The sequence below is a fragment of the Mobula hypostoma genome, chromosome 7 (assembly GCF_963921235.1).
Source record: "Mobula hypostoma chromosome 7, sMobHyp1.1, whole genome shotgun sequence".
Lineage (NCBI taxonomy): Eukaryota > Metazoa > Chordata > Chondrichthyes > Myliobatiformes > Myliobatidae > Mobula > Mobula hypostoma.
In genome coordinates, this window is record NC_086103.1 from 15,712,211 (window position 1) to 15,733,248 (window position 21,038).

The 21,038-nt window shown below is 45.9% G+C and overlaps 1 protein-coding gene across 7 annotated transcripts in view; it reads right to left on the reverse strand.

The window, feature by feature from the left end:
- flt4 (fms related receptor tyrosine kinase 4) overlaps positions 1-21,038 on the reverse strand; it is a 267,177-nt gene that overhangs the window by 68,644 nt on the left and 177,495 nt on the right. For all 7 annotated transcript variants that reach the window (XM_063053080.1, XM_063053081.1, XM_063053082.1 and 4 more), the window contains 2 exons: positions 19,310-19,456; positions 3,840-3,971 (listed from right to left, as the gene is read on the reverse strand). In XM_063053080.1, coding sequence (XP_062909150.1) covers positions 3,840-3,971; positions 19,310-19,456 — 279 coding nt within the window. The remainder of the gene's footprint in view (positions 1-3,839; positions 3,972-19,309; positions 19,457-21,038) is intronic.

Consider the following 21,038-nt stretch of genomic DNA (forward strand, 5'->3'; position numbering starts at 1 on the left):
TCCTGTAATCCCATGGGCTCGTAACTTGTTAAACAGCCTCATGTGTGGCACCTTGTCAAAGGCCTTCTGAAAATCAAAGTACACAGCATCAACTGATTCTCCCGTGTCCACCCTGCTTGTTATTTCTTCAAAGAATTCCAGAAAATTTGTCAGGCAAGGATTTCCTTTGAGGAAACTATGCTGACTACGGCCTATTTTATCATGTACCTCCAAGTACCCTGAGACCTCATCCTTAATAATCAACTGAAACATCTTCCAACCACTGAGGTCAAACTAACTGGCCTATAGTTTCCTTTCTTTTCCCTCTCCCTTCTTGAAGAGTGGAGGGATATTGGCAATATTCCAGTCTTGCAAAACCATTCCAGAATCTAGTGATTCTTTAAAGATCATTTCTAATGCCTCCACAGTCACTTCTTTCAGAACTCTGGGGTTTACACCAGGTGACTTATCTACCTTCAGACTTTTTCGTTTCCCAAAAATCTTCTGTCTAGTTATGGTAACCACACACTCACTTCATGCATCCTGACACGTAGAACTTCCACCATACTGCTAGTATCTGCCACAGCGAAGACTGATGCAAAACACTTCTTCAGTTCATCCACCATTTAATTGTCGTTATGACCTCTACAGCATCGTCTTGCAGCGGTCTGAAATCCACTCGCCTCTCTTTTACACTTTATGTATCTAAAGAAACTTATGGTATCCTCTTTAATATTATTGGCTAGCTTACTTTCATGTTCCATCTTTCCTTTTTAATGACTTTTTAGTTGCCTTCTGTTGACTTTTAAAAGCTTCACAATCCCCTAAGTTCCCACTAATTTTTAATCTATTAAATGCCCTCTCTTTGGCTTTTATGTTGGCTTTGACTGTTCTTGTTAGCCACGGATGCGTCATCTTTCCTTCAGAATACTTCTTTCTCAGTGTGGGGAAGGGTAAGATCTGGGTAGGGAGGGGGCAAATCTTCAACACTTCTTATGTCCAGCCCATGATCACACCATAGACTGTAATTCATCAGAGCAACCTTTGGTCCATCCAGTCTGCATTCAATAAACTACACACACGTGTTTTGCATCAGTCTGGTATGGAGGCTCCAGCGTAGGGGATTAGAAGAAGCTGCAGAAAATTGTAAACTCAGTCTGCTCCATCATGGCCTCACTAGCATCAAGGACATCTTCAAAAGGCGAAGCCTCATTAGGAACCTCCATCACCTTGGGCCGGCTGGTGGCGCAATGACATCAGTGCCGGACTCTGGAACGGAGGTTCCCGGGTTCGAAACCAGTCAGGCCCACTCCCGAGTACGCTTTCCATCCCTGCCGGGTTGAGTGTCGAGATCGCAACTCGACCTCGTAAAACAAAAGGGAAAAATACTGCGAAATGTCTGTGTGAGGAGTCTCTCTCTCTCGCTCCACGCCTTGTAAAGGCGTGAAAAAGACATCGTCCTGCCAACGTCGCACACGCACGGATGCACGCGCCAAAAAAACAGGAACCTCCATCACCAAGCAAATGCCCTCTTCTTATTGCCACCATCAGAGAGAGATACAGCAGCCAAAAGACATACACTATACGTTTTAATAACAGCTTCTTGACCAGCGCCATCATATTTCTCAATGGACAATAAACCCATGTACACTAGATGCTTTTTTTCCCATTCCTAATATATAGTTATATCTATATAATTTAATAATTATATTAGTTTTGACTTATAGTTTTTTATACATACATATATATATATATATATATATATATATATATAAATAAAGGCCCTTTGACCCACAATGTTGTACTGACCTTTGAACCTACTCTTAAGATCAATCTAACCCTTCCCTCCCCTTTTCCTTTTAATTCAAAAAAATTCATCTGTGATAGTTTGGGGAGAGCAGGTGAATTGCAATCACTCCAAAGGGTGCTGGGACCAGGAATGGTGGTGGGAAACCATTTCATCTGTCAGGGGATGGGTTTGACAGAACTGGAGGCCATGATGGTCAATATGAGCCCAGATACACAGCTCACCCACATCCAGTCCAGGTGCAGGAACACAAATGGGGACAACGTTTGGGATTCAGAGGTTGTACTGCACTGTGGGAGGGGTGGTATGGGGGGGGTTCACATTGTGGGAGGAGTGTTGCATCGGCCAGTATCGTATAACAAGTTCTTGAGCAGGTTCACTGACACCCCGTCCACCTGTCCATTCTGTGGGCAGGCGAAGTCAGTGTACCATGCTGTCATGGAATGTGAGAGGTTGTAGCCCCTCTTTCTCAAGGGGCTGCTGCTGAGTTTCTGGCTGGACCTGAGCTCCTCATATACGGGCACCCAGTTCAGAAGGGGCAGGGTGAGAGGAGGATTTCCTGGTGGGCTTGCTCCTGGGCCTGGCCAAGATGGCCATTCATGATTCTAGGCGGCAGAAAATGGAAGGCGCTGCCTGGCTGACCCCCTGCCACTTTTCCAAAGATACGTTCATACCTTGTTGTCCTTTGGAGAGGAAGCATGCAGCTGCAGCGGGCTCATTGGGGGAATTTTGGGAGCGGTGCCCCACCGCAGGGTATTGACTGTTTTATAGACGGTAGTAACCATATTTTAATTTGACTATACTTACTGTCTTGTAAATATTGACTGTCTATGCCTTGTGTATATGTGACATAATAAACTCCTATAGTTTTGTTAAAAAAAGGAGTGGTCAGTACTGAGGGAGGGTCACACTGAGGGAGGGGTGGTACTGAGGGAGGGTCACACTGCGGGAGGGATGGTACTCAGGGAGGTTCATACTGTATTGGGGGTAGTACTGACGGAGGGTCACACTGTGGGAGGGGTGGTACTGAGGGAGGGATGGTACTCAGGGAGGTTCGTACTGTATTGGGGGTTACTGAGGGAGGGTCACACTGTGGGGGGGTAGTACTGACGGAGGGTCACACTGTGGGAGGGGTGGTACTGACGGAGGGTCACACTGTGGGAGGGGTGGTACTGAGGGAGGGTCACACTGTGGGAGGGGTGGTACTGAGGGAGGGTCACACTGTGGGAGTATTGGTACTGAGGGAGGGTCACACTGCACTGAGAGGTTACTGTGGGAGGGGCACGTTTTGAGAGGGGAAACACTGAGGGAGAATCACACTTAATATGGATAGAAATACTTGCAATATGCTCAGCTCTGGTTGCCTTATTATAGGAAGGATGTGGAAGCTTTAGAGAGGGTGCAGAGGAGATTTACCAGGATGCTGCCTGGTTTAGAGAGCATGCCTTATGAGGATAGGTTGAGTGAGGTAGGGCTTTTCTCCCTGGAGTGAAGGAAGATGAGAGCTTACTTGATAGAGGTGTACAAGATGATAAAGAGGCATAGATAGAGTGGACAGCCAGAGACTTTTTCTCAGGGTAGAAATGGCTCATATGAAGGGGCACAAGTTTTAGATTAACTGGAGTAAAGTATAGTGGGGTTATCAGGGGTAGGTTTTTTACACAGAGTGTGTTGGGTGTGTGGAAAGCCCTGCCAGGAGTGGTGTTCTGTAATGTTATACGTTCTATGAAATGGCATTAAGAGCAGGGAGACTTCTATCACAATTTCTGCAGAAGACTGAGGTATTTTATCGCTTTTCTGAGAGGAACAACCACATGGACGTTGACCAGACCTTGAAGGACCCTCTTCCGCCCGCAGATCAGCTGAAAACTTTGCTCACTGCCCACTCTCCCGGAAACATTCACTGGGTGGGGTAGTGAACAGTAAGCCCTGGGGTGAGGGAAGGTGCTACAGCAATGCAGTGAATTTGTGCTGAGGCAGGTCTGGACTTGGCTCTCCATGGAGAGGCTCTATGTGATCGGTGGTGTGTAGGGAGATGCGGATGTTCACTGACCTTGCACAGAGACGAATGCGCTGGAGTTGACACAGCCCTTGGAGTTGCAAGCCACGCAGCGGTACAGTCCAGAATCGTCCTCCTGTGCCCGCGGGATGGTGAGGGTCTGGTTGCGCTCGCTGAGGACCACCCCTGTGTTCAAGCACACACTCTGTTAGATGGGTTGTTCTGCGTGGGCCACAGACCAAAAGAACACGTGATACAGGAGCAGAATGATACTATCTGGCCAGCATGGCTTATTTATTATCTCTCTCAACCCATTTTCTCCTGCCTTCTCCCTGTAACACTGACACACTGCCTAATAAGAGAAGAGAAGTTATAAGCCGTGTCTCCCCTCTCTCATTATGGGCAATGTGAGATCGCTGGGTAATAAAATGGACGAGATGACGCCGCTAGCCAGGAGTCAGAGAACATTTCGGGAGAGCAATGTTATGTGTTTTACTGAAACGTGGCTGAACAAGGACATACCCGACCAAAACGTTTCCATAGAGGGCTTCCAGACCGTTTGGGCTGACAGGCATTGCACTGCGAGCGGTAAGCGTAAAGGAGGGGGGCTTGCTGTTCTGGTAAACAACAGACGGTGCAATCCTGGTCATATTACGATCAAGGAACATGTTTGTAGCCCGGATATTGAACTTTTTGCTGTTGGACTCCGGCCATATTATTTGCCAAGGGAAATCTCACATGCAATTGTGGTTGTTGTGTACATCCCTCCCTCTGCCAACCCGACGTCGGCATGTAACATCATTTACACCGTCAGAGCCAGATTACAAACCTAGCACCCGAGTGCCCTCATTACCATCTCGGGTGACTTCAACCATGTTACTATGGCTAGAACACTGCCCAACTTCACGCAGTATGTGAGCTGTACAACCAGAGGGGAGAGGACTCTGGACTTGATGTATGCTAATGTTAAGGATGCATACAGCTCCTCTCCCCTCCCCCCATTGGGAAGGTCAGATCACAACCTGACGCATCTCAAACCCTGCTACGTGCCTCTGGTGAAGAGTAAACCTGCAACCTCGAGGACAGTGAGGAAATGGTCGGAGGAGGCTTATGAGGCGCTCCAGGGTTGTTTTGAGGTGACAGACTGGCAGGCAGTCTATGAGTCACATGGAGAGGATATTGATGGGCTCACAGGGTGCATCACTGGTTACATCAACTTCTGTGTGGACTGAAATGTTCCGACAAGAACTGTCCTTTGTTACTCAAGTAACAAGCCATGGGTGACAAAGGACATTAAGGGCATCCTGAACGCTAAAAAGAGGGCGTTTAGAGATGGAAATAGGGAGGAGCTGAGGGCAACACAGAAGGACCAGGGAGGCTAAAGACAGGAATAGGAGGAAGCTTGAGTGGAAGCTCCAGCAGAAAAACATGAGAGAAGTCTGGAGTGGGATGAGGACCATCACTGGGTTCCGGCAAACTAGCAACAGAGGAGCTGAAGGCAGTGTGGACAGGGCCAACGAACTTAAGAGATTTGACATTGTGGCCCCTGCCCATCCCCCACGATTCATCTGTTGTCGGCCCCCAACCAACACATATTCAACTCTCTCCTCTTACCCCTCCTCACAGTCCCCCACCCTGCTCTCATGACTATACCCCTTCCCCACATGAAACCACCACGGTGGGCTTCACAGCTGAACAGGTGAGAAGACAGTTGAAACGTCTCAACCCAAGCAAGGCTACAGGACCGGATGGTGTCAGTATCAGGGTGCTCAAAGCCTGTGACCATCAGCTATGTGGAGTACTTCGCTATGCATTCAACCTGAGCCTGAGGCTCCGGAGGGTTCCTGTACTGTGGAATATGTTCTGCCTTGTCCCTGTGCCAAAGACGCCGTGCCCCAGCAGCCTCAATGACTACAGACCGGTGGCTTTGACCTCTCACATCTGAAGACCCTGGAGAGACTTGTTCTGGAGCTGCTCCGGCCTATGGTCAGGCCACACTTAGATCCCCTCCAGTTCGCCTACAGGCCCCGACTAGGAGTTGAGGATGCCATCATCTACCTGCTGAACTGTGTCTACGCCCACCTGGACAAGCCAGCGAGCACTGTGAGGGTCATGTTTTTTGACTTCTCCAGTGCGTTCAACACCATCCGCCCTGCTCTGCTGGGGCAGAAGCTGACAGCGATGCAGGTGGATGCTTCCCTGGTGTCATGGATTCTTGATTACCTGACTGGCAGACCACAGTACGTGTGCTTGCAACACTGTGTGTCCGACAGAGTGATCAGTAGCACTGGGGCTCCACAGGGGACTGTCTTGTCTCCCTTTCTCTTCATCATTTACACCTCGGACTTCAACTACCGCACAGAGTCTTGCCATCTTCAGAAGTTTTCTGATGGCTCTACCATAGTTGGATGCATCAGCAAGGGAGATGAGGTTGAGTACAAGGCTATGGTAGGAAACTCTGTCACATGGTGTGAGCAGAATTATCTGCAGCTTAATGTGAAAAAGACTAAGGAGCTGGTGGTAGACCTGAGGAGAGCTAAGGTACCGGTGACCCCTGTTCCCATCCAGGGGGTCAGTGTGGACATGGTGGAGGATTACAAATACCTGGGGATACGAATTGACAATAAACTTGACTGGTCAAAGAATACTGAGGCTGTCTACAACAAGGGTCAGAGCCGTCTCTATTTCCTGAGGAGACTGAGGTCCTTTAACATCTGTCGGATGATGCTGAGGATGTTCTACAAGTCAGTAGTGGCCAGTGCTATCATGTTTGCTGTTGTGTGCTAGGGCAGCAGGCTGAGGGTGGCGGACACCAACAGAATCAACAAACTCATTCGTAAGGCCAGTGATGTTGTGGGGATGGAACTGGACTCTCTGACGGTGGTGTCTGAAAAGAGGATGCTGTCCAAGTTGCATGCCATCTTGGACAATGTCTCCCATCCACTACATAATGTACTGGTTGGGCACAGGAGTACATTCAGCCAGAGACTCATTCCACCAGGATGCAGCACAGAGCGTCATAGGAAGTCATTCCTGCCTGTGGCCATCAAACTTTACAACTCCTCCCTTGGAGGGTCAGACACCCTGAGCCAATAGGCTGGTCCTGGATTTATTTCCTGGCATAATTTACATATTACTATTTAATTAGTTATGGTTTTATATTGCTATATTTATACTCTATTCTTGGTTGGGGCAACTGTAACGAAAATCAATTTCCCTCTTGATCAATAAAGTATGACTATGACTATGACTAATAAAGAACATATCAACCTCCACTTTAAATATTCCCAATGACTTGGCCTCCACAGCCATCTGTGGCAATGAATTCCACAGATCCATCACTCTCTGGCTAAAGAAATTCTTTGTCATAGAGTCATAGAAGAGCACAGTGCAGGAACAGGCCCATAGGCCCTTCTAGTCCATGCTTACTCTCATCATCCTGTACCAGAAGCATATTCCTCCATACGCCTACCATCTATGTACCTATCGAAACTTCTCATAAGCGTTGAAATCGAGCTTGCATGCACCACATGCGGTTGCAGCTTGTTCCACATTCACAACCCCGAGTGAAGAAATTTCCCCTCATGTTCCCCTTAAACTTTTCACCTTTCACCCATGACCTCTGGTTGTAGTCCCACCCAACCTCAACGGAAATAGCTTGTGTGCATTTACCCTATCTATATCTCTTATAATTTTGCACACCTCTACCAAATCTCCCCTCAATTTTCTATGTTCCAAGGAATAAAGTCCTAACCTATTCAATCTTTCCTTATAACTCAGGTCCTCCAGTCCCTGCAACATCCTTGTAAATTTTCTCTATACTGTTTCAACCTTGTTTACATCTTTCCCGTAGATAGGTGACCAAAACTGGACACAATACTCCAAATTAGGCCTCATCAATGTCTTATACAACTTGAACATAAAATCCCAACTCCTGTACTCAATACCTTGATTTATGAAGGCCATTGTGCCAAAAGCATTCTTTGTGATCCTCCCTAACTGTAGAGTCATTTTCAATGAATTATGGACCTGTATTCCCAGATCTCTTTGTTTTACCACACTCCTCAGTGCCCTACCATTCACTGTGTAAGACCCACCCTGGTTGGTCCTCTGGAAGTGCAAAACCTCGTACTTGTCTGTGTTAAATTCCATCTGCCATTTTTCAGCTGTCCAGATCCCACTGCAAGATCTGATTCCTCACCGTTCACCACACCCCCAACCTTGGTGCCACCTGCAAATCTGTTGATCCAGTTAACCTCATTATCATCCAGATCATTGAAATAGATGACAAACAATGGACCCAGCACCAATCTCTTTAGCACACCATTAGTCACAGGCCTCCAGTCAGAGAGGCAGCCATCTACTACCACTCTCTGGTTTCTCCCACAAAGCCGATGTCTAATCCAATTTACTACCTCATCTTGAATGCCAAGTGGCTGAAACTTCTTGACCAACCTCTCATGCAGGACTTTATCAAATACCTTCCTAAAATCCATGTCAACAACATCTACTGTCTTGCCTTCTTCAAATTTCCTGGTAACTTCCTTGAAAAACTCTTTAAGATTGGTTAGACTCCACCTACCACATATGAAGCCATGCTGACTGTCCCAAAATCAGTCCAAGTCTATCCAAATAGTCGTATATCCAGTTGCTTAGAATACCTTCCAATAACTTTGCCACTACTGACGTCAGACTCACCGGCCTATAATTTCCTGGTTTATTCTTAGAGCCTTTCTTAAACAGTGGAACAACATTGACTATCCTCCAATCCTCCGGTACCTCATCTTCATTAAGGATGATTTAAATATCTCTGCTAGGGCCCCTGCAATTTCTGTACTTGCCTTCTACAGGTCCGTGGGAACACACTGTCAGGCCCTGGGGATTAATCCAACCCGCTTCACCTTAAATCAGCAAACACCTCCTCTGTAATCTGTACAGGGTCCATGAAGGCAATACCACTTTCATCTCTGTTTTAAAGGGACACCTTCGTATTCTGAGGCTGGGCCCCCAATATAGGAAACACCCTCTCCACATTCACTCTGTCAATGCCTTTCAAAATTTGATAGGTTTCAGTGAGATTTCCCCCCCCCCCACCCCCATTCTTCTAAACACCAGTGGGTACAGGCCCAGAGGCCGGCAACATGTCCACAGCCCTGAATGCATCCCAACCTGTACATCTTCAGAATGTGTGAGGGAACTGGAGGTAACCCATGCAGTCACAGGGAGAAACTCTTTCCAGTCAGCAATGGGGATTGAACCAGAATCCTACAGCCACCACTGTAAAGTATCATGCTAACTGCTATGCTACTGTGGTGCCCAACACCTATTTCATTCACAGGAAGTTTCCTCATTTGTATCTCGGTCCGGGACGGCAATTCAAATGCACAGGAATGCAGGAAGCTGTAGAGAGCAGTGGACTCTGCCCAGTACATCCGTGCCATTGATAGTATCTACAGGAGATGTTGCCTCAAACTAACATCCATCATCAAAGATCCCCATCATCTTCTCACAGCTACTATTGTTCAGGAGGAGCTACTTTCCTTTGACCATGCAGTTCTTGAACCAACTGGTACTATGCTAATCAGCACCTCTGTATGGCAACACGAAGAACACTTCGACTACAATGGATTTAAATCCTTTTTTTTGCTCTAGAACCGCAGAACCATAGAACATTACAGCACAGAAACAGGCCTTTTGGCCCTTCTTGGCTGTGCCAAACCATTTTTCTGCCTAGTCCCACTGACTTGCACCTGGACCATATCCCTCCATACACCTCTCATCCATGTACCTGTCCAAGTTTTTCTTAAATGTTAAAAGTGAGCCCGCATTTACTTCATCTGGCAGCTCATTTAACACTCCCACCACTGAAGTCCCCCCAATGTTCCCTTTAAACTTTTCCCCCTTCACCCTTAACCCATGTCCTCTGGTTTTTTTTCTCCCCTAGCCTCAGTGGAAAAAGCCTGCTTGCATTCACTCTATCTATACCCATCATAATTTTATATACCTCTATCAAATCTCCCCTCATTCTTCTACATTCCAGGGAATAAAGTCCTAACCTATTCAATCTTTCTCTGTAACTCAGTTTCTCAAGTCCCGGCAACATCCTTGTAAATTCTCTTTGCACTCTTTCAACCTTATTAATAACCTTCCTGTAATTTGGTGACAAAACTGTACACAATACTCCAAATTAGGCCTCACCAATGCCTTATACAACCTCACCACAACATTCCAACTCTTATACTCAATACTTTGATTTATAAAGGCCAATGTACCAAAAGCTCTCTTTACGACCCTATCTACCTGTGACTCCACTTTTAGGGAATTTTGTATCTGTATTCCCAGATCCCTCTGTTCCACTGCACTCCTCAGTGCCTTACCATTAACCCTGTATGTTCTACATTGGTTTGTCCTTCCAAAGTGCAATACCTCACACTTGTCTGTATTAAACTCCATCTGCCATTTTTCAGCCCATTTTCCCAGCTGGTCCAAATCCCTCTGCAAGCTTTCAAAACCTTCCTCACTGTCCACTACACCTCCAATCTTTGTATCATCAGCAAATTTGCTAATCCAATTTACCACATTATCATCCAGATCATTGATATAGATGACAAACAACAATGATCCCTGTGGCACACCACCAGTCACAGGCCTCCACTCAGAGAAGCAATTCTCCACTGCTACTCTCTGGCTTCTTCCATTGAATCAATGTCTAATCCAATTTACTACCTCTCCATGTATACCTAGTGACTGAATTTTCCTAACTAACCTCCCATGCGGGACCTTGTCAAAGGCCTTACTGACGTCCATGTAGACAACATCCACTGCCTTCCCTTCATCCACTTTCCTGGTAACCTCCTTGAAAAACTCCAATAGACTGGTTAAACATGACCTACCACGCACAAAGCCATGTTGACTCTCCCTAATAAGTCCCTGTCTATCCAAATACTTGTAGATCCTATCTCTTAGTACTCCTTCCAATAATTTACCTAATACTGATGTCAAACTTACCGGCCTATAATTTCCCGGATTACTTTTCGATCCTTTTTTAAACAACAGAACAACATGAGCCATTCTCTAATCCTCCGGCACCTCACCCGTAGATACCGACATTTTCAATATATCTGCCAGGGCCCCTGCAATTTCGACACCAATCTCCTTCAAGGTCCGAGGGAATACCCCGTCAGGTCCTGGGGATTTATCTACCCTGATTTGCCTCAAGATAGCAAGCACCTCCTCCTCCTCAATCTGTATAGGTTCCATGACCTCACTACTTGTTTGCCTCATTTCCGTTGACTCCATGCTAGTTTCCTTAGTAAATACAGACGCAAAAAACACATTTAAGATCTCCCCCATTTCTTTTGGTTCCATACATAGCCGACCACTCTGATCTTCAAGAGGACCAATTTTATCCCTTACTATCCTTTTGGTCTTAATATTCCTGTAGAAGCTCTTTGGATTATCCTTCACCTTGACTGCCAAAGCAACTTCATGTCTTCTTTTAGCCCTCCTGATTTCTTTCTTAAGTATTTTTTTTTGCACTTTTTATACCCCTCAAGCACCTTATTTGCTCCGTTTCCTATAAATGTCATATATCTCTCTCTTCTTCATCAGAGTTCCGATATCCCTTGAGAACCAAAGTTCCTTAATTCTTATTCACTTTGCCTTTAATCTTGACAGAAACATACAAACTCTGCACTCTTAAAATTTCTCCTTTGAAGATCTCCCACTTACCAATCACATCCTTGCCAGAGAATGACCTGTCCCAATCCACGCTTTTTAGATCCTTTCTCATTTCTTCAAATTTGGCCTTTTTCCAGTTTAGAACCTCAGCTCGAGGATCTATCTTTATCCATGATCAAGTTGAAACTAATGGTGTTATGATCACTGGAACCAAAGTGTTCCTCTACACACACTTCTGTCACCTGTCCTAACTCGTTTCCTAATAGGAGATCTAATATTGCATCCTCTCTAGTTGGTACCTCTATAAATTGATTTAGAAAACTTTCCTGAACACATTTTACAAACTCCAACTCGTCTAGACCTTTAACAGTATGGGAATCCCAATCAATATGTGGAAAATTAAAATTCCCTACTAACACAACTTTAAGTTTCCTGCAGTTGTCTGCTATCTCTCTGCAGATTTGCTCCTCCAATTTTCGCTGACTATTGGTTGGTCTATAATACAACCCCATTAATGTGGTCATACTTCTCCTATTTCTCAGCTCCACACATATGGCCTCGGTAGACAAGCTCTCTAATCTGTCCTGCCTAAGCACTGTTGTAACATTTTCCCTGATTAGCAATACTACCCCCCAGCCCCCCACCTTTCACTCCTCTGCCTCTATCACGTCTGAAACATCAGAACCCTGGAACATTAAGCTGCCAGTCCTGCCCCTCCTGCAGCCAAGTTTCACTAACGGCTATAATGTCATAATTCCATGTGTCAATCCACACCCTCAGCTCGTCTGTCTTCCCCATAATACTCCTTGCATTGAAATAGACACACCTCATAAGATTATTACAACCACACCCAACTCTTCTATTTGTGACTTTGCATGAATTTATAACATCATTTATTTTCACCCCCGCTCCACTATCTGCTCTGTCACTCTGGTTCCCATCCCCCTGCAAATCTACAAACCCCATTTCCAGAAAAGTTGGGATATTTTCCAAAATGCAATAAAAACAATCTGTGTTATGTTAATTCTCATGAACTTTTATTGAACTGACAAAAGTACAAAGAAAAGATTTTCAATAGTTTTACTGACCTACTTAATTGTATTTTGTAAACATACACAAATTTAAAATTTGATGGCTGCAACACACTCAACAAAAGTTGGGACAGAGGCATGTTTATCATTGTGTTACATCACCTTTCCTTTTAATAATACTTTTTAATCGTTTTGGAACTGATGATACTAATTGTAGTAGATTTGCAATTGGAAATTTTGTCCATTCTTGCTTGATATAAGACTTCAGCTGCTCAACAGTCCGTGGTCTCCGTTGTCTGATTCTCCTCTTCATGATGCGCCATACATTTTCAATAGGAGATAGATCTGGACTGGCAGCAGGCCAGTCAAGCACACGCACTCTGTGTCTACAAAGCCACGCTGTTGTAGCCCGTGCAGAATGTGGTCTGGCATTGTCCTGCTGAAATAAGCATGGACGTCCCGGGAAGAGACGTTGCCTTGATGGCAACATATGTCTCTCTAAAATCCTAATATATGCCTCAGAGTCAATGGTACCTTCACATACATGCAACTCACTCAAGCCGTGGGCACTGATGCACCCCCATACCATCACAGATGCTGGATTTTGCACCTTTCGCTGATAACAATCTGGATGGTCGTTTTCATCTTTGGCACGGAGAACACGACGCCCGTTTTTTCCAAAAACTAGCTGAAATGTCCACTCATCTGACTATAGCATACGGTTCCAGTCTTTCGGTCCATCTGAGATGAGCTCGGGCCCAGAGAACTCGCCGGCATTTCTGCATAGAGTTGATGTATGGCTTCCTCCTTGCGTAATACAGTTTCAAGTTGCATTTCTGGATGCAGCGACGGACTGTGTTGAGTGACAATGGTTTTCTGAAGTACTCCGAGCCCAGGTGGCTATAATTGTCACAGTAGCCTGACAGTTTCTTAGGCAGTGCCGCCTGAGGGCTTGAAGATCACGCACATTTAACAGTGGTTTCCGACCTTGCCCTTTACGCACTGAGATGTCTCTGAATTCTCTGAATCTTTTCACAATATTATGTACTATAGATGTTGAAAGACCTAAATTCTCTGCAATCTTGCGTTGAGAAATGTTCCTTTTGAACTGACTAACAATTCTCTCACGAATTTTGGCACAAAGGGGTGAGCCACGACCCATCCTTGCTTGCAAAGACTGAGCCTTTGATGGACACTGCTTTTATACCCAGTCATGATACCCCACCTGCTACCAATTAGCCTGCTTAATGTGGAGTCTTCCAAACCGGTGTTACTTGAATATTCTGTGTACTTTTCAATCTTATTTTAACTCTGACCCAACTTTTGTTGAGTGTATTACAGCCATCAAATTCTAAATTTGTGTATATTTACAAAATACAATTAAGTTGGTCAGTAAAACTATTGAAAATCTTTGCTTTGTACTTTTGTCAGTTAAATAAAGGTTCACGTGAATTAACATATCACAGATTTTTGTTTTTATTGCATTTTGGAAAATATCCCAACTTTTCTGGAAATGGGGTTTGTAGTTTAAACCCTCCCCAAAAGCACTAACAAACCTCCCTGCAAGGATATTGGTCCCCTTGTAGTTCAGGTGTAACCCGTCTCTCTTGTACGAGTCCCACCTGTCCCAGAAGAGGTTAGGTCCCAATGATCCTGAAATCTGAAACCCTGCCTCCTACACCAGTTCCCCAGCCACGTGTTCATACGCCAGAGCATCCTATTCTTACCCTCACTGGCATGTGGCACAGGTAGCAATCCTGAGATTACCACTCTCGAGGTCCTGCTTTTTAACTTCCTACCAAACTCTCTCTACTCACTCTCGAGGACCTCCTCACTCTCTCTTCCTACGTCATTGGTACCGATGTGTACCACGACATCTGGCTGATCACCCTCCCACTTCAGAATGCTGTACACGCAATCAGAGACATCACTGACCCTGGTACCCGGAGGCAACAAACCATCTGGGAGTCTCTGTCACGACCACAGAACCTCCTTTCTGTACCTCTAACTATCGAGTCCCCTATCACTACCGCTGTCTTCTTCTACCACCCTCCCTTCTGCACTGCAGAACCAGACTCAGTGCCAGAGATCCGGCTGCCGCAGCTTGTCCCACGTAAGTCATCCACCCCAACAGATTCCAAATCAGTATACTTGTTGTTGAGGGGAATGGCCACAGGGGAACTCTGCTCTGCCTGCCCTTTCCCCTTTCCTCGCCTGACGGTAACACAATTACCTGTGTGCTGCTCCTTTGGTGTAACTACCTCCCTGAAGCTACTATTTATAATCTCCTCATTCTCTCGAATGATCCGGAGGTCATCCAGCTCCTGCTCCAGTTCCCTAACGCAGTTTGTTAGGAGCTGCAGCTGGATGCACTTCTTGTAGGTGTCATTGTCAGGGACACCGGAGGTCTCCCTGACTTCCCACATCCTGCAAGAGCAGCATTCCAACATCCTGCCTGGCATTCTGTCTACTCTAAACAAACAAAACAAAACTTACCAGAACATAACCTCGCCTGTGCCTGTGCACGCTGAAGCCTGTTGAGCCAAAGCCGTCTCACTCTGCTCCCTCTCACTCCACTGCCTGCTGTATATGATGATCTTTTTTTTTAAACCTTTGGCACTCTACGTCACGTGCCTGCACAGTCTAGCCTCTTTTCCCTCAGCAGTGTAAAAAAAAAAGTCTTCTCTCCAAGATTCCTACTCCTCTCTCGGCCCCTTGCTCCGATTTAACTTGTGTATTCTTGTAAAAATTGTGTATAATGCTTGATTTAGCTTTATCTTGTAAATGTTGTTTGTATGATGTATGTGCCTGTGACACTGCTACAACTTACTTTTTATTGCACCTGTGCAGATATGTACCAGCGTAATTGCCAATAAACTCCACTTTGCCTAAAGAACATTACAGCACAGTACGGAGCCTTCAGCACATGATGTTGAGCCGGCTTTTTAAGCTACTCTAAGATCAATCCAACCCTCCCCTCCTACATAGGCCTCCATCTTTCCATCAGCCACGTGCCTAGCCGAGAGTTTCTTAAATATCCCTAATGTATCTGTCTCTAGCATCACCCCTGGCAGTGTGTTCCACATACCTACCAGTCTCTGTGTAAAAAAAAACTTCCCACATCCCCCCTATAGTTTCCTCAAATCACCTTAAAATAATGCCCTCTCATATTAATCATATCTCCCCGGGAAGAAGTCTCATTCTACTCACTCGATCTATGCCTCTTGTCATCTTGTATACCTTTATCGTCACCTCTCATCCTTTTTCACTCCAGAGAGAAAAGCTCTAGTTTTCTCAACCTCTTCTCAAAAGACATGCTCTCTAATTCATGCAGCATCCTGGTAAGTCTTCTCTGCACCCTCTCTAAAGCCACCACAATCCCTCCTATAGTGAGATGACCAGAACTGAACACAATGCTCCAAGTGTGGTGTAACCAGACTTAACATTACCTTGCAGCTCTTCAACTCAGTTCTCCCAACCTATGAAGGCCAATGTGCCTTGTTAACTACCCTATCAACTTTAAATATTTTGGAAGTTCCTGTTGAACTTGGGCCCCAGTATCAGGTCAGTTCTCTCCATTCCCCAGTGCTACATCTGCCTGTCCCCTTCCCTTCATGTTTTACGCTCATCATTCCCTTGCATCAAACATTTTCATGGTGTTAAACGTCCCCTTTAAATATCCTCTCACCCCTTCCGATACCAAACAGAACAGTCTCAGCTTCCCCAGCCTCCCAAGCTTACACAAGAGTCAGTGATGGGGGGGTGGGGGAGTGCACTGTGGGAGGGGATTCAGTGGATGGGGAGACTTGGTGACAGGGGAGAATTGATGATGGGGGGAAGAGCACCTTTGGGCTGTGGGAAGGTTTGATGCTGGACCGCTGAAAAATGATGTTGATGTGGTAGTAATGGGGGACAAAGAAATGGCAGATGAACTTAATCAGTATCTTGCATTAGTCTTAACTATGCAAGACACCAGCAGTGTACCAGAGGTCCATGAGTGCCAAGGAGCAGGAGTGAGTGCCATTGCTATTACAAATGAAAAAGTGCTATGCAAACTCAAAGGTCTTTGGTGGATATATCACCTGGACCAGATGGACTACATCCGTTCCCGAAGAGATAACAGATGCCCTTGTCATGATCTTTCAAGAATCACTTGATTTTGGTTTGGTCCCAGAGGACTGGAAAATTTAAAAATGTCACTCCACTCTTTAAGGAGGGAGGAAGGCAAAAGAAAGGAAATTATAGGGCCGACTGGGGGCACAATGACATCGGCGCCGGAACTGGGAGCGGAGGTTCCCGGGTTCGAAACTAGTCGGGTCTGCCCCCGAGTACACTTTCCATCTGTGCCGAATTGAGTGTCAAGATCACAACTCAACCTCGTAAAAACAAAGGGAAAATACTGTGAAAATGTCTGTGTGAGGAGTGACTCGCCACACAGTCTCTCTCTCTCTCTGCGCCTTGTAAAAACCATGAAAAAGACATCATCACGGACGCACGCACAGACACGCAGACGCGCAGACACACACACCAAAAAAATGGAAGAAAGGAAATTATAGACCAGTTAGCCTAGCCTCAGTGCATGGGAAAGTGATGGAGTCTATTATTAAGGATGAGGTTTCGGGGTACTTGGACACTAATGATAAAATAAGTCAAAGTCAGCATGGTTTCTGTGAAAGGAAATCTTCCCTGACAAATCTATTAAGAGTTCTTAGAGAAAGTAACAAGCTGAGTAAACAAAAGGAGAGACAGTGGATGTCATTTACTTGGATTTTCAGAAGGCATTTCATAAGGTGCTTCACAAGAGGCTGCTTAACAAGATCAAATCCTATGGCTTTACAGGAAAGATACTGGCATGGATAGAGGAATGGCTGACAGGCAGGAGACAGTGAGTGGGAATAAAGGGGGCCTTTTCTGTTTGGCTGCCAGTGACTAGTGGTGTTCCTTAGTATTGAGACTGCTACTTTTCGCATTGTTTGTCAATGGATTTTTAGGCAAAGCTTGCGGGTGATACAAAGATAGGTGGAGGGGTAGGTAGTGCTGAGGAAGCAATGTGATTGCAGCAGGACTTAAACAAATTGGAAGAATGGGCAAAAAAGCGTCAGATGGAATACAGTGTTTGGAAATGTATGGTAATGCATTTTTTATAAAAGGAACAATAGTGCAGACTATTATCTACACTCACAACATGCTGGAGGAACTCAGCAGGTTGGGCAGCATCCGTGAAAACGATGAGTCGGCATTTCAGGCCGGAACCCTTTGTCAGGGCTGAACAGGGAAGAGGCAGAGGCCCTATAAAGAAGGTGGGGGAGAGTGGGAAGGAGAAGGCTGGTAGGTTCCAGGTGAAAAAGCAGTAAGGGGAAAGATAAAGAGATGGGGGAGGGGAAGCAAGGAGGGGATAGGCAGGAAAGGTGAAGAAGGAATAGGGGAAAACACAATGGGTAGTAGAAGAAGGCGGAACCATGAGGGAGGTGATAGGCAGCTGGGGGAGGGGGCAGAGTGAAATAGGGATAGGAGAAGGGAGGGGACGGGAATTACGGGAAGTTGGAGAATTCAGTGTTCATACCAAGGGGCTGGAGACTACCTAGATGGCATATGAGGTGTTGCTCCTCCAGCCTGAGTTTAGCCTCATCATGGCAATAGAGGAGGCCATGTATGGACATATCTGAATGGGAATGGGAAGCAGAGTTGAAGTGGGTGGCTACCGGGAGATCCTAGTCTGTTGTGGCGGACGGAGCGGAGGTGCTCGACTATTATCTAAATGGGGAGAAAGTTCAAACATCAGAAGTGCAGAGGGACTTGGGAGTCCTCGTGCAAGACTCTCAGAAGGTTAACTTACAGGTCTGTAGTAAAAAAAAAAGCAAATGCAATGTTGGCATTTATTTCAAGGGGAATAGAACATAAAAGCAAGGAGATAATGCTGAGCCTCTATAAGACACTAGTCAGGCCGCAGTCGGAGTATTGTCAAGTTTTCGTCCCTATATCTCAGAAATTATGTGTTGTCATTGGAGAAAGTCCCAAAGAGGTTCACAAGGAATGAAGGGGTTAACATATGAGGAGTGTTTGGCAGCTTTGGGGCTGTACTCACTGGAATTTAGAAGTATGCGTGGGGATCTCATTGAAATATACCAAATGTTGAAAGGATTAGATAGGATGGATGTGGAAAGGATGTTTCCTATGGTGGGGGTATCTAGAACTAGAGGGTACAGCCTCAAAATTGAGGGTGGCCCTTTGGAACAGAGGTAAGGAGGATTTTTTTTAGCCGGAGTAGTGAATCTGTGGAATGCTCTGCCACAGACTGCAGTGGAGCCCAAGTCCGTGCTTATATTTAAAGTGGAAGCTGACAGTTTTCTGACTGGGCAGGACATCAAAAGATATGGCAAGAAGCCAGGTATATGGGGTTGAGTGGGAGCTGGGATCAGCGATGATAGAATGGTGGAGCAGACTCGATGGGCTGAATGGCCCAATTCTGCTCCTGTGTCTTATGGTCTTATGGATTCAGTGGGTGGGGAGAGTCGGTGATGGGGGAGAGTGTCTGTGACAGTGGGAGGGGAGAGTCGGTGATGGGGACAGTGTTTGTGACAGTGGGAGGGGATTCAGTGGGTGGGGCGTCAGTGATGGGGAGGGTGTCTGTGACAGTGGGAGGGGATTCAGTGGGTGGGGAGAGTCGGTGATGGGGAGAGTGTCTGTGACAGTGGGAGGGGATTCAGTGGGTGGGGAGAGTTGGTGATGGGGAGAGTGTCCGTGGGCTGTGGGAGCAGTTTCGTTAGGTGTGGTGGGGGGGGGGGTGAAGACAATGATAAGTAAATGTCTTACCTGAGAGCTCGTGAAACATTTTCTCGTCCTTAAACCAGGTGATGGTGGGTTGAGGGGTTCCGCTAACAGCACACCTCATCTGGATGGAGTCACTGACATTGACTGACAGGTCCGTCAGGTTCCCAAACAGACCTGGGCTCTCCTGAGCTGCAAGAAGATCAGAAATCTGCTGATATTCATCCTTTTAGCTGGAAGTGCTCCTCTGAGCTCACAACAGCACTGTATGGGACAGGGTCCCTCCCCTGAAGCACACGGATGAACAAACATGAGGAGTTTAGCCACAGGGTGGTGAATGTGTGCAATTCACTGTCACAGACTGCTGTAGAAGCCAAGTCATTATGTTTAAAGTGAATGCTGATAGGTTTTTGATTAATCAGGGGATCAAAGGTTAAGGGGAGAAGGCAGGAGAATGGGGTTAAGAGGGATAATAAATCGGTCATGGTGGATTGGCAGAGCAGAATTGATGGGCCGAAGGGCCTAATTCTGCTCCTATATCTTATAGTCTTGTAGAACCAGGTGGGTTTTCACAATGTCCATGTAGCAGTCGCCCTGGTGATGTTAGCTTTTTATTCCATCACTTGAACTGAACTTCCCAGCTGTCTCGGTGGGATTTGTGGTGTTCAGAAATCTAGGTCCTATCATCACTGTTCCAATTACCCTACAGTCAGAACCCCAATTGCTGGCACTATGAAGCAGTACACTAACTGCAGGCTGCTACCCTACGGACTAGTCTGTGTCGATCGGTTATTCTGCCCAGCCTCATTGACCCCCACCCGGACCATAGACCTTCGTACCCCTCCCATCCATGTGGTTATCCAAGCTTCTCTTAAATGCTGCAATCAAACCGGCATCCACACTCGCACCACCCTCTGAGTGAAAAAGTTCCCCATCAAGTTCCTCTTAAGCATTTCACCTTTCATCCTTAACCCATGACCTCTATTTCTAGTTTCACCCAACCCCAGTGGGAAAAAAAATCTGCTTGCATTTACCTATCTAAATCCCTCATACTTTTGCATACCTCTATGAAATCTCCCCTCAATTCTCCTACACTCTGGGAAATAGAGTGCCAACCAATAGGGGTGGAACAGTAATGCAGTGGTTACCACAATGCTTTATAGTACAAGCCACCCGGATTCAATTCCCACCGCTGTCTTTAAGGAGTTTGTGCATGGGACTGTGTTGATTTGTGCGTGGGACTGCGTGTGACTGTGTAGGTTTGTGCGTGGGACTGTATAGGTTTTCTCGGGGTGCACTGGTCTCCTCCCACAGGTCAACGAGGCACTGTCTGGTACTGTAAGCTAACAGGGCATTGTAAACTATCTCATGATTAGGCTGATTGCTGGGCGTCGCAGCTCGAAGGGCCAAAAGGGCCTTTTCTGTGCTGCATCTCAGAAACAGTTTATAGCTAATAAATAAATAAATAATCATCTGGTCCCTATAACGCAGGTCTTCATGTCCCGGCAACATTCTTGTAAATTTTCTCTGAATTCTTTCAGCCTTATTGACATCTTTCCTGTAGGTAGGTGACCAAAACTGCATATTATACTCCAATCTAGGTCTTATACAACTTCAACATAACATCCCAATTTATGAAACTAACGTGCCAAAGTTGTTTTTTTATGCCCACATCTACCTGTGACATCACTTCAAGGATCAAAGATCAACTTTATTCACTATATATATTAGGAAATTGCTGCGGTGTGTCGGAGCAACAGGTAACAAAAGACAA